Source organism: Leucoraja erinacea, chromosome 8 (assembly GCF_028641065.1).
Source record: "Leucoraja erinacea ecotype New England chromosome 8, Leri_hhj_1, whole genome shotgun sequence".
Classification (NCBI taxonomy): domain Eukaryota; kingdom Metazoa; phylum Chordata; class Chondrichthyes; order Rajiformes; family Rajidae; genus Leucoraja; species Leucoraja erinaceus.
The window spans coordinates 44,186,326-44,201,080 of NC_073384.1; the positions used below are offsets into that span (position 1 = coordinate 44,186,326).

General features: G+C 44.8%; 1 protein-coding gene across 1 annotated transcript in view; it reads right to left on the bottom strand.

Moving 5' to 3' along the window:
• Positions 1–14,755, bottom strand: part of msh2 (mutS homolog 2 (E. coli)) — a 52,147-nt gene that overhangs the window by 26,827 nt on the left and 10,565 nt on the right. The window contains exons 5-7 of the mRNA XM_055639604.1: positions 9,613–9,762; positions 6,746–6,879; positions 937–1,136 (exon numbers count right to left, since the gene is read on the bottom strand). Of these exons, the coding sequence (XP_055495579.1) occupies positions 937–1,136; positions 6,746–6,879; positions 9,613–9,762 (484 nt within the window). The remainder of the gene's footprint in view (positions 1–936; positions 1,137–6,745; positions 6,880–9,612; positions 9,763–14,755) is intronic.

The following is a 14,755-nucleotide window of genomic DNA, read 5'->3' on the forward strand; positions in this document are numbered from 1 at the left end:
ACCAGAGGACATAGGTTTAAGGTGAGGGGAGAAAGATTTGATACGAATCTGAGGGGCAACTTTTTTTTTTACACAAAGGATGGTGGGTATATGGAATGAGCCGCCAGAGGTAGTAGTTGAGGCAGGTACCATCACAATGAATAGGAGACATCTGGACAGGTACATGACACGATAGGTTTGGAAGGAAATGGGCCAAACTCAGGCAGATGGTTCTAATGTAGATGCGGCATGTTGGTCGGCATGGGCAAGTTGGACCCCAAGGCTCTGCTTCCACGCTTTATGACTCTCTCCTTACATTGTTGCCATGATCATCGTGCTATATGAAGGAGACATGGACAATGCGGATGGTGAAAATGGGGATCCACAAGTTAGTTGGGGCCATCATCAACATGTGTGTTCCAGTATAAAATGGAACTGCATGATTAAGCAAGGACCATTACTCAAGGGTTCAATGGAAAGTTCAGGAGAGCTTTTCCGGAGCAGCAACAAATGTAGTAAAAATAAAGTGCCAGCTTAATGATGGTGCGACTGGTACACATACACTGAATAGCAAAAGTGACATGGAACACAGGGTTAAATAATCCCGCAATAAATGGATGAGAACGACGTTTTTTCGTCCCTGGATAACCCACAACAAAAAGCTTTATGGGATTAATTATGAGATCAATCATCCCAGCCTCAGTACTTTAATGTAAGAGTTCCTATTTCTCTCTGACCTTTCCTACAAATTAAAACTGATTTATTTTTTCTTTCCCAATTCTGCAAAACCTGAAACAATAACTCTATTTCTCGTCTTACAGATGCGGCAAAACCTGTTCAGCTTTTCCAACATTTTCTATTTTAATATCAGATTTCCAGCATCTGCAGCTTTGTTTTAATTTTCAATGCCAAATACTCTGCACACTATGCTGAATATACAAGTATTGTATCTTTTACCTTGGTACCTATCCAACACCTGCACCACGTTTGGGAGGTGGTTGACAGCCTGGTAAATCCGGTAGCAATCCTGCAGGACAGCCGCATGACGCTGGAACTTCTTCGCCAGGCGATTGAGGTCAGGAAAGCGCCGAAGAAGATCCTCCTGTAAATTCTGCCGAAGCTCCGTGTCTTCCACGAATGCCTCCACCAGGTTAAGTCTTGTCAAAGCAAATGACAAGAAATCATTAAACATTTGCTTTAATAGATCAGAGTACAAATTACTTAAATAAATTTAATTTCAAATCAGAAATTCACAGAACAACTTTACATGGAAATAACTATTTCAACCCAACAATCCAGCAGCCTGACACAAGATATGCGTGCCAATCTGAAGGACTATTGCCCAGCCTCAATTAGACATTTTTCAACTTTCCCCCATTTTATCTGTAAAACTGGCAGTCCAAGTCAGTGAACCAGGTCTGACCCAAATTAAATGGGGAAAGATTTGCGACTCCCTACATACTACCTATTGGTATTGTTCATTTTAATATTAGTAGGTACCCGGGAGCATGTTGCTGACTGCAATTCATCTCTGCTCTGCTTGCAGCTTTCATTCATGGCCAAAAAAACTGACTTGAAAGTTATGAAAAATCTTTCTACTCAAATTTCAACATCTTGTATTCTAGGTTTTAAATCTTCCCACATTGTTGCTCCATCATCAAATTTAAAAAGCCAATATTAAAACTTGCAAATAAACCAGATGATTGGGTATTATTCTGCCAATGTGTGGCTGTATTGGTGTAGTACAGATGAAAAATAAAATGAAAGAACCTAATAGAAAAAATAATTTGTTCCTCTTTCCGTTCCCCTGCACCTCATTTAAAAAGAACATTTCCCAACCGCGCTACATATTTCACAATGATACTCCTGTGATCAACATGGCTGGCTGTATGTGGCTCTCATCTCCACGTTACAGGAAAACAGTGATTGCACTGGAGAGTGTGCAGAAGAAATTCAAGAAATTTACTGCTACGCCACCGTGCTGCCTTCAAGCGCCAGAGAACTGGGTTCGATCCTGACTACAGGTGCTGTCTGTATTGAGTTTGTACGTTCACCCGGTGACGTGCAAGGGTTTTCTCCAAGATCTTTCAGTTTTCTCCCGCACTCCAGATGTGCAGGTTTGAGGGTTAATAGGCTCAGTATAAATGTTAAAATTGTCCCTAGTGTGTGTACCGTAGAGTTAATGTGCGGGAATCGCTGGTCGACGAACTTGATGGGCCTGCTTTTCTGCACTGTGTCTCTAAAACTAAAACTAAGTAATGGAAGATTAATGGATGATTTTCATACTTATATGCTGTAAAACTGATCATGTTAATTTCTCTACCTTAACTTGCACTAAGTGCAGCAATACATTACCCCTGTGCATGCTGACCTGCAGTGTAGATCTAACTCAAATTACACCTTAATCTAGTTGATCCTCCAGTCCTCAGATACCTACACCATTCTTGTTTCTTGTATATTCCACAGGCAGTCACCAACTACCAAATCCTAATTTCTGCCATTAACTTTGCTGTTATTGTTCCCTTTGACCAAGCCTTAGCTCAACTGCCCTAATATTTCCCTGTGATTTGATATCACATTTTGCTTGATAAAGCTCCATGGAATGTTTAGCCATATAAAGGCACTTCATATGTGCCAGCTTTTGTAAGTTATTACCTGCAAAAACAGAGGACAAAGGGATGTTAACTGAATGCGGTCAGCAGGGGGTAGCAAAGTCTATTTTCTTAAATTACCTCTCTCTAGTCTCCATTTTGAGAGCTAGACAAGAAATAACAAACTACATTTAAATAATAAATGTGCCTTTACTACACAGCAAGCACCAAGGTACTTTGAGACAAGGGGGGTTAAAATGCTGCCTTTCCAAAGAAAGGGTTATGGATAGGTGACAATAAACAAGTGGTGTTTCAATCAGAATATAGACAACACACACCCACAGTCAAACCACAACTATTTGCAGGCTACAAGAAGGAACATAATCCAGCTATAAAATGTTATCTATTATATAACTTCAACAATGGGAAGTTTACATGAGAAAAGTTAGGCACAGCAATTTGTGCAAGTGTATATGTCTGCAACAGGCTTCTGGACTCCTTTATTAGCAGCTCATTCTGTTAAGGGCCTGTCCCACTTGGGCATCGTTTGCATGGCTCACGAAAATTTTGTGAATTCCAAAATCCTGGGGCGCCGCTCGCGACCGATCAACCACGGCTGGGTCGCCTGGGTGAGGGTGTCTGATGTTGAAAGACCCGAAACACCCAATGAGCCCAGGTTAGATCACTGATGATGTGTTCAGGAGCATCTATCGATGTATTTGTATCAATTGCACTCGTCGTTTTCTGACTGTATATGTACTGTTTGTGAGCTTTATATGATTAAGGAATTTCATTGCCCCCTGGTATATGTGTATACTTATAAACCACTGATCTTGGATATGCGTGTGTGTCTGTGTGTGTGTGTCTGTGTGTGTGTGTGTGTCTGTGATGTTTGTGTGCGTTTCACATCTCCTCGAAAACACGGTGAAATCTTTACATATTCCTATAGAGATTTACGCCAGGTCAAAATTCGCCTTATCTGAAAATTTAATGCATTATTTCTCGAGTTATTTATGAAATGTTCACAAATCTCAAATAACTTAGAAAATAAATGAGATGGTCTCGCTGATGATGTTACAATGGATCTGACTGCCTGCCTCTGCTCGCGCTGCACGTCATCCCTGTTCTGTCTTCTATACTTCTTGGTTTCTTAACTTTCACTTCTTTAAATTTATCACTTAGTGCTTTTAAACTGCTGCTCAGGTCGTGCTGACCTCCTTGAAGTTCTAGAACTTTGCGGCAGCGGTCGTTACCGCCGCGCAGGCGCAGAGCATCGCGGTGGGAATGTGGCCGTGGCTGTCATTACTCCCTCTGAGAGAGGTAGTCTATGGAGACCTGCGATTCCTCCTTCGATCGCAGGGACTCGGGGAATCGTGACACCTTTTCCTCGCTGGTGATCCCGATCCCACCTGGCGATTTATAGTAAAACGTGGATAAGCTGGTACACACGAGACTTTAGCAGTGTCAGATTGGTTTATTTTCTGGTGTTAACACTTTTAGTTTGCTTTTTTGGATGTTACAAAGTGCCATAATAAATGTTCCATACACGTGGGTGAATGGGAATCTTGGGAATGGGAATCTTACCCCAGTGTTTCTAAGGGGAGCATGGGAAACATCGCTGGGTGAGCCGGATGGCCGGATGTCAAACCATCGGGTTTCAAACAGTCAGGTTTCAGATGAGAGATTGTTGTATTCATTCATGGGTGTACGTTATTCAGCCCATTGTTGCTGGTATAAAACAAATATCACTGTCAGGATATTTGTTGAAACTGGGGGAATATTTGGAGCTGACTGTTTGAAAAGAAAACTGTGCTGGAACTTGCCAGCTTATCAACTTATTGCTCACCAATTTGCAAGTATCCAAAACCACTGAAAATACCCCCTTTTCTCCTGCTAGGACCTGCCCTACAGTATAAATTGTGAGTGCCTTTTCAAGGTATACTCTCAGATCCCCTCAGGCAATGCTGCTTTCTGCAAAATGATTACAGGAACCAACAAAATAACCTTTATGTTTTGTAAACCAGCATCTGCAGTTCCGTGTTTCTACAGGAACCTACTCATTGCTATTGAATTAACTGAGTGAAATGCTTTGGTCTAAACACACAGAAATAAAATACTCCAGTCAGTTTAATCAGACTAATTATTACCTTCCAACAGCCCACCCAGAAAAAAAAGACATCTCAAAATTTTCCATGACAAATAATTTTGAATGTTTTCATTATAATTCCTCATCCAAATGGGCATGCAAGAATATTTGTTTAATAAATAGACATTGTTGCAAAAAAAGACATGACACAAAATATGGATGAAGTAGTTTGTGCCTGAATGATCTGGATTTGTTCCAGATATTAAAAACGTTTGAACGTATTAAAAAGCTGTGTCCCCTTGAAGACGCAGTTAAAAAAAGATACAGCATAGAAACAGGCTCTTCAGCCCATTGACCACCCCGATTATCAAATAAATGTTTACACAAACACTATGTTATCCCACTTTCTCATCCACTCTCTTCACATTAAGGGCATCTTGTTTTAAGAGAGGTCAATTAACCTACAAACTCATTGAAGTCAGCCAAGAAGGCAAGCCAACCCCTTTACTTTTTAGAAGGCTTAGGAAACTTGGCATGTCCCCAATAACCCTCACCAACTTCTACAGACGCATTAAATTTGCACAAAAATGCTACCCTATATCGCTAGGATTTTTTCGCCATCTTATTCAACGTTCTCCTCTACTCCAAGACACCGAGTTTTGTTCCGATCGGTGAAATATGAGAATAGTTATGAAGGTTTAAAAAATCGTGAGATCAGCAGATTGGTCTTCTCGCCTGTCATTCACCATGAAGGGAATGCCCCTTCCGGCACCCGCTGGAGAATAAAGCCCCGGAGGTGGGGCTGAGTAAACAAGCCATGCTGAATGAGTCAGCAAGAGTGGAGTCGCGAAAGGCGCAGTGTGGAGTTGGGAAAGGCGCAGCGTGGTCGGGAAAGGCGCTGCGTGGAGTCGGGAAAGGCGCGGCGTGGAGTCGGGAAAGGCGCTGCGTGGAGTCGGGAAAGGCGCTGCGTGGAGTCGGGAAAGGCGCTGCGTGGAGTCGGGAAAGCCGCTGTGTGGAGTCTGGAGGTGCTGCGGCCGGTGGCGCTGAATGGAGTCCATCCATCCCCACACACCAGGAGAAGGGGGGGGGAGGAGAAGGGGGGGGGGGGGGAGGAGGAGAAGGGGGGGGGGGAGGAGAAGGGGGGGGGAGAAGGGGGGGGGGAGAAGGGGGGGGGGGGGAAGGGGGAGGGGGGGAGGGAGGAGGAGGGAGGGAGAGGGGGGGAGGGAGGGGAGAGAGGAAGGGGGAGAGGAGGGGGAGGAGAGGGGGGGGGGGGAGGAGAAGGGGGGGGAGGAGAAGGGGGGGGAGGTGGGGAGGGGGTGGGCGGGGGGGGAGGGGGGGGGAGGGAAGGGGGGGGGGAGGAGAAGGGGGGGGGGGGGGGGTACTAAAATACACTTTTAGTAAGTATAATAAAGCTTCGCGGGCAATTAACCTACCGATCGGTTTTCCTTGGTCCTGAAAACTCCAATGAGCCAATCAAAATGCCCAGTCATCGAAGGAGATTGCCTACAGCTGCCCTCGACTGACTGTAGCTAAACTGCGACCACACTCCACTGCACCACGAGTTAAAAAGAAGCATGCTGAAAGCCGCGAGTATTCGGGAACTTCCCTCAAACATGAAGGAGAGTTCTAGTGACCACATAGGACCCCCTAGGACCACGTGTCGACCATGCTGTGAGTTTGAGTCGAGGGCAAACTCGTCTAAACTCACAGATTAGGTCGCCGCAGTGAGACAGCTCCTTTAATTTTCTCTAAGGAGAGCAGTCACACTGCAACTGGATGCCAAGATTTCCCTCTGTGCAACAGCTTGGCTAACATGGAACTAAAAAGGATCAGTAGTTCGAAAATACAGACCAAATAAAATATAATAAAAAGGGAACTGCAGAAGCTGGTTTATACCTTGGACACAGAATGCTGGAGTAACTCAGCAAGTCAGGCAGCATCTCTGGAGAAAATGGATAGGTGATGTTTCAGGTTAGGAGACTTCTTTCCCAACCCAAAACATCACCTATCCACTTTCTCCAGAGATGCTGCCTGAACCGCTGAGTTACTCCAGCATTTTGTGTCTATCTCCAAATAAAAATAATCTTACCTCTCCTCAATCCTGTTCTTGTCCATCATAGGCTGTTTGATCCACTGGTTGACAAGGCGTTGTCCCTGAGAAGTCTTGCACTTATTCAATAAACCAGCTAGTGACTGGGTATTGCTTGCATCTTCAGATGAGCCCTTGGATTAAAAATACTGCAAGTTATCCACTGTATTGCATGTCAGCTCACCAGAATTATATATTCAGAACAGCAACAGTACAAAACTAAACATGGACTTAAGCAATTTTGGATCACATGTAATACAATGAAGAGATGTGAGTGGAAGACAAGTCAAAAGTATGAAAGACAGTAAATTAGCAAATCACAAGACATCCAACTTCAATGAGTTGCCTTATTGCTCCAGAAAGTAAGATATCTGCAACTCAATGGCTGTCACAGAATTATTGCTTAAGTGGACCTTGACGACTTTGCTAACATATGATTAATCAAAACTAAATTGATGTTTTATCAATTTTCTTTGTTCCAACAGTTGTCTTCCTCAAGAAATGCAACTTTAATGACAAAAGCCTAATATCTTTCTTGATCAAAATGTAGGATCCAGAAATACATGATTTGGTGGGTACCAGTGAAAACATGACGACCTATTATTTTTTTACGCTTTTTTGCCCCAATTCTGTCATGTCTTAATAAAAAAACAATTGAAACATTATTGGCTAATGGCAGAAAATACTAGATTCCTAAAGGGCCTGTCCCACTAACGCGACTTTTCAGCGACTGTCTTCGACCTACAATCTTCGATCTTCAACACTCGCCAGAAAAACCTCAAAAGTAGATCGACCGTCGCACACAAAGGTCAGGGAAAGCAGGGGAGCGCAGTCTGAAATTCACACCCGCGATGAACAGGAAGGTAAAAGACTGCTGGCAAAGTGTACGGTAAGTCCTTTAGAGGGTGCAGAGGTGGGGGGGGGGGGGGGGGGGGGGGAGAGATGGGAAGAGATGGGGAGAGAGGGGAGGAGAAGGAGTGGAGACACTTTTAAGAAGCCAGACAACTTTTAATAAAGTTTAGCAGGCATTTAACATTACCAGTTGGTTTTCCTTGGTTTGAAAGCCTCCAGTGAGCCAATTAAAATGCCCGGTCAGCGAAGGAGATTGCCTACGGCTACCCTAGACTGCCTATAACTACATAGCGACCCCACTCCACTGCACAACGAGATCAAAAGAACCATGCCAACCAATTTTTACTCGCGGAAAATTTTTCAGCATGCTGAAGATTTTTCCTCAACCAAACTGAGCCTGCAAGAATGCGGGAACTTCCCTCGAGCATGAAGGAGAGTTCCAATGACCTCCTAGGACCATGTGTCGACCATGCTGTGAGTTTGAGTCAGTCAAGAGCAAATTCTTCTCTTAAAATCTTTTTATTCGTTTTTTTCAAAAGCAAAAACAAGACACAAAAAAAAATGATAAACATAACAATGATATTGATACATAGGGATCAGCGTTACATTAATAGCAGGTATAACCTAAATATGAGTCTGGTGTCAAAATACACATTGAATATAAACCACCCGGTGTAAATATAGTTAAATGTGTAAAAGGGAACTTATACGTATAAAAACAAAAAGATAAGAAAAAAAAAAAGAAAAAAGAAAAAAGAGAAAAAACAAAGAGAGCAAATTCTTCTAAACTCGCAAATTAGGTCACCGCCGTGGAACAGACCCTGAAGTTTCAACATTACTCATACAGCTCTCACATATTCCAAAGTATTCAATGCAGAATCATTGAAAGTGATCACAGAAAGGTAGCCTTCCTCACAATTAAACTTCTCCACTTCTAGACATAGAGCTAAAGGTTCTTACTCCTCCTTGTGCTATCACATCCTTCCTACTATGGTGATCATAAATGTATCCAATAATCTAGTAGCTTTCTAATACTTTATACAGCTAAAGCACAATGTCTGTATTCCTGTAGGAGAAAGGTGCTGGAGTAGCAAGCATGTTTGAAGGATATGGATAGGTGAAGTTTCAGGTCAACACCCTTCTTCAGACTGATTGTAGGGGTAAGAGGTAAGCTGGAAAGGAGGGATTTTGATCAGCAGATGGTTGGAAATGACCAGATATAAGAGCAGAAGGTACGTCATGTTTGAAGAGTTGAGGATTATGAAGACAGATGGAGGAAAGTAACAAGGGGGAGAAATAGATGGAAATCCAGGTTGGGCACAAGGGAGATAAGGGGGCGGGGGGGGGGGGGGGGGGTTGATGTTTGGAGAATGTTGTGTTGGGTACAGTTGGGTTGTAAGCTACCCAAGCCAAACATTGTGCCATTTTGCATGTGGCCTCACTCTGGCAATGGAGGAGGCCCAGGACAGAAAGGTCAGTGTGGGAAAAAAACAAATGGTTAGCATTCTTCTTTATATTCTTTTATTTTGTGCTGTAGAGATTAAACAGGTAAACCATACGGCTGCTTAACAATTTTATTATCTGCCTTCTTTCATATTCTGAACTGTTACGCATTTGTGACATGATGTACGGTAATTGGAATTCTCTCACCTCTCCTTAAATGAAAACGGTTGTTGATTGATTAGTTGATGGAAGGATACAGCATAGTAATAGGATCTTTGGTCCACCAAATCCACCTATTCTGTTATCCCACTTCCACATCCACTCCCTACACACTGGGGGCAATTTCCAGAAATCAATTAACCTACAAAGTCACCGATCTTTGGGAAGTGAGAAGAAACCAGAACATCCAGAGGAGAACCACACAATCACAGAGAGAACGTATAAACTCCACACAGACAACACCAGAGGTCAGGATCAAACTCAGTTCTCTGGTGCTGTGAGACAGCAGCTCTACCAGCTGTCCCCACTGTGCCACCTGTTGTCTTCAGACTGGGACAGGCCCTGCAGCTCACCTGGAAAAGATTGAGTGCGCTGACTGCTGCATTGTCCAACCTCATGTACTGGTTCAGATCAAAGGTGATCAGCTCAAATTGACCAAAGTTAGTGCTATCCGACAAGAGCTCCAAATACTTGATCACAGCGGATACAGAAGACATGGCAACCTTTAATACAAAAATCAAAATGTTTTTAATCAGTTGGCTGGTCACTTTCAATCTACAGCTATAGACAGCATGACTAAAATAATGCACATTCATGTCCAAGAGCGATTCTTGAAAGAGTACATTATTTGCAACTTAGTAGCATGCAGATTGCAGGCTTTTACACGATCATGCATTTGTCCTCACAATATAATAAAATTAAGCCGAGTTTAACCAACTACAGTGCTCTCAATAATGTCTGGGACAAAGACCCATTATTTATTCATTTGTCTCTACTCCACAATTTGAGATTTGTAATAGGAAAAAAAAAAAAAAAAAATCACATGTGATTAAAGTGCAGTCATATTTTAATAAAGGGTATTTTTGATACATTTTAGTGTAGAAATTACAGCAGTGGTCATACATAGTCCCCCAATTTTAGGACACCATAATGTTTAGGACACAGCAATGTCATGTAAATGAAAGTAGTCATGTTTAATATTTTGTTGCATATCCTTTGCATGCAATGACTGCTTGAAATCTGTGATTCATGGACATCACCAGTTGCTGGGTGTCTTCTCTGGTGATGCTCTGCCAGGCATGCGTTGCAGCCATCTTTAGCTTATGCTACCCTACCACCGTGTTTCACAGATAAGGTGGTATGCTTTGGATCTTGGGCAGTTCCTTCTCTCCTGCATACTTTGCTCTTGCCGAGCAATAAATGGCGTCGCGTGCACAACGCGAGGCTCTGCGTCTCCGTAGTTTCTCTAAGTTAGTTTTTCTACTGTTAATAATTACCTTAGTTTTCGCCCGGAACACTGGAGCGAAGACTGTGTACGGCCGTCAGGAGCTACTTGAGCTCGGCCGTCTCTGCATAACGCGCACCAGAAGCGACTTTCAACTGCCGCCGGAGATCACCAGGACACCGTGGTCTAGCGGGTCCGCGCCCCCGACAGGAAGTGTCCGGAGGCGGCGCAGGGACCGCAAACAAAGGCGTGGGAAGCGGGGAGGCCATCGAGCTAGGCTGCAATCAAATCCTCACCAGCCAGCTCTGCCCAGCATTTTCCTCGCGAATGTCCGGTCCTTGGTGAGTAAAATAGACGAACTAAGGCTGCGGATCACCACACACAGAAGGATCGCCGACTGCAACGCCATGGTCTTCACTGAGACATGGCTAAAGGACAACATCCCAGACAACGCCATTGAGCTGGAGGGACGCACTGTCTTCAGGGCCGACAGATCAGTGGAGGACTCCGGTAAGACCAAGGGCGGCGGACTATGCATTTATGTGAATAACACATGGTGCACGGACGTTGTTAAGATTGGTAGTCACTGCTCTGCTGACCTGGAATACCTGATGTTAAAGTGCAGGCCCTTCTATTTGCCCAGGGAATTCACATCAACTGTTATCACTGCAGTCTATGTTCCCCCGGACGCTAATGCCAGGCTAGCAATGGAAGAGCTGCAAGCTGCTATCAGCAAACATCTATCTGCCCACCCAGAGGGGGCATTTATTGTTGCGGGTGATTTCAACCACTCCGACCTTAAAACTGTACTCCCCAGGTTCCATCAGCATGTTTTCTGCCCAACCAGAGGAAACAATGTTCTGGACTTAGTTTACACTAATATCACTGAAGCCTACAAAGCCCTCCCCCTCCCCCACCTTGGACAGTCTGACCACCTCTCCCTGTTCCTGCTCCCCAAATACACACCTCTGATCAGACGTGTGAAACCTACCATGAGGACAGTGAAGGTCTGGCCTGAGGGGGCTGTCTCTGACTTACAGGAGCAGTTTCAGCAGACAGACTGGAGTCTCTTTGCTACTCAGTCCACCTCCAATTCACAAGTGGACATCAACTCGTACACCTCAACAGTTCTGGACTATATAAAATTCTGTACCGATAATGTCACTACCCACAAGGAGATAAAGACTTTCCCTAACCAGAAGCCGTGGATGAGCAGGGAGGTCAGACTCCTACTGAAGGCTCGCGATGCCGCTTTCAGATCTGGTGACGCTGAGGGATACAGCTCATCCAGGGCCAATCTGAAAATGGGAATTAGGACTGCTAAACTAAATCATAAACGGCGGATTGAGGAGCATTTCCACAACAACTCTGACCCCAGGCGCATGTGGCAAGGAATCAAATCCCTTGCCGATTATCAGAAAGTTAACACCCCTCCCCCAGACAACGACACCCTGCCTGATGAGCTAAACCACTTCTATGCTCGCTTTGACCGAGACAACAAAACCCCAGCCATTAAAGTTGCTCCACCCCCGAATGAACAACCTCTCAGCCTCTCCACCTCTGCTGTACAAGATGCACTGAGCAAGGTGAATGAGCGCAAAGCTGCCGGCCCCGATGGCATCCCTGGCCGGGTGCTTAGGGCATGTGCTGGACAACTATCCCCAGTCCTCGCCGACATTTTCAATCTCTCACTGGCCCAGGGTGTTGTCCCCACTTGCCTCAAGACATCAACCATCGTGCCAGTGCCCAAACAGTCAGCTACAGGGAGTCTCAACGATTTCCGCCCAGTGGCACTCACCCCTGTCATTGCAAAGTGCTTTGAGCGGCTGATCTTGGCTCACCTCAAAGCCTGCCTCCCCCCCACACTGGACCCCCATCAGTTTGCCTACCGGACCAACAGGTCTACAGAGGACGCCATATCGGCGGCCCTACACTCTGCCCTGACCCACCTGGACTACAACAACTCCTACATCAGGCTGCTGTTCATTGATTTCAGCTCTGCCTTTAACACCGTCATCCCCGCCAGCTTGATCACCAAACTCAGTGGACTTGGCATCTCCACCTCCCTCTGCAACTGGACATTGGACTTCCTCACTAACAGACCACAGTCTGTTAGGGTCAATAACCTCACCTCCTCCACTATAACACTGAACACTGGAGTGCCACAGGGCTGTGTGCTCAGCCCTCTCCTCTACTCCCTCTTCACCCACGACTGCATCCCAAAGTACGGATCCAACGCCATTATTAAGTTTGCTGACGATACCACGGTAGTAGGACTGATCAGCGACAACGATGAGTCAGCCTACAGGGATGAGATCCAGCACCTGACCACCTGGTGTGCCGACAATAACCTCGTCCTCAACTCCAAAAAGACGAAGGAGATTATTGTCGACTTCAGGCAGACCAGAGGAGGCAATCATACCACCATCCATATCAACGGGACTGAGGTGGAGCGCGTCTCCAGCTATAAATTCCTCGGAGTGCATATCTCGGAGGACTTGTCCTGGTCCCTCAACACCTCCAAGCTGATCAAAAAGGCACAGCAGCGCCTTTACTTCCTTAGGAGGCTCAAGAAAGCCCACCTGTCCCCCCAGATCCTGACCAACTTTTACCGCTGTACCATAGAGAGTATCCTGACCACCTGCTTCACGGTATGGTACAGCAGCTGCACTGCTGCGGACAGGAAATCACTACAACGGGTGGTGAAAACCGCGCAGCACATCATCGGTGCCCCGCTCCCTGCCATGGATGCCCTCCACCGAAAACGGTGTCTGAGACGGGCTGGGAAGATCATCAAAGACCCCTCACACCCCAACCATGGACTGTTTGCCCTCCTCCCATCAGGGAGGCGGTACAGGAGCCTCAGGTCACGTACCAGCAGGATGAGGAAAAGCTTCTATAACAACACAATCACACTGCTGAACTCGGAGTCCCGACGATAGATTTCTCTGGTCCCTCCGTCCCCCTTTGTTTAATTATTCTGTATTTCCTGATTATTCTGTATCTTCTCTCTTTCTATTTTTTTTCTTGTTTTTTCTCTTTATGTACAACTACTACGGACTGACGCAAAACTGCATTTCGTTGTACTGATACTTGTATTTGTGCGATGACATTAAAGTTGAATTGAATTGTCATCACTCTGATACAAGTTAATCTTCGTCTCATCTGTCCACAAGAGCTTTTTCAAGAACTGTGGTTGCTCTTTTCAAGTATTTCTTGGCAAACTGTAAAGTGACCATCTTATTTTTGCGGCTAACCAGTGGTTGGCATCTTGCAGTGTAGCCTCTGTATTTCTGTGGAGAAGACTTCTGTGGGTAGTGGTCATTGACAAATCCACACCCGACGCACCTGAAGAATGTTTCTGATCTGTCAGACAGGTGTTTGGGGATTTTTCTTTATTATAGAGAAAACTTCTGTCATCAGCTGTGGAGGTCGTCCTTGGCCTGCCAGTCCCTTTGCGATTGGTAAGCTCACCAGTGCTCTCTATCTTCCTAATTATGTTCCAAACAGGTAATTTTGTAAGCCTAAGGTTTGGCTGATGTCTATGACAGTTTTATTCTATTTCTCTGTCTCATAATGGTTTGTTTGACTTTCACTGGCACAACTTTGGTCCTCATGTTGATAAACAGCAATAAAAGTTTCCAAAGGTGATGGAAAGACTGGAGGAAAGACAAGGCCTTTAATAAAATATGACAAATCGCATTTTAATTTTGATTTTGTTTCTATTACAAATCTCAAATTATGGAGTAGAGGCAAATAAATAAATGATGGGCCTTTGTCCCAAACATTATGGAGGGCACTGTATATTTTATGGGTCAGATTGTTAAATTGATGGGTTGACAAATCATTAAATGTTAAACAACAGTGCGGGCAAATTTTCCTCCTACCCCCTAAAAAAAAAAAAAAAAGAACAGTATACACAACGATCTAGTGAAAGCCTCCTGCCATCTGCTCTCCCTGGGGCATTGTTGCAGGGATTTCCTGAATATAATCCCAAGCTTCATATTTAATTCCCCAGGTTCAATTAGAGAGTCAGGCTGCCTGCTCCATGATTCATTGTGCGATTGATCATGTATGTTAACACAATACCCGTCAGGGATCACACGTTTATTCATGTAACTGGACTAAGTGGGATCCGTTGGGTCCCAGCATCACACGGGAGGGCTGGTCCCCCAACCCAATATTCCACCTCTCCACCAATTCCAATATTGGTGACCAGTGTGGGGGTGGGAAGGGCTTTCTGGAGTGCTAGTATGGGTGTTGTGGGCTGA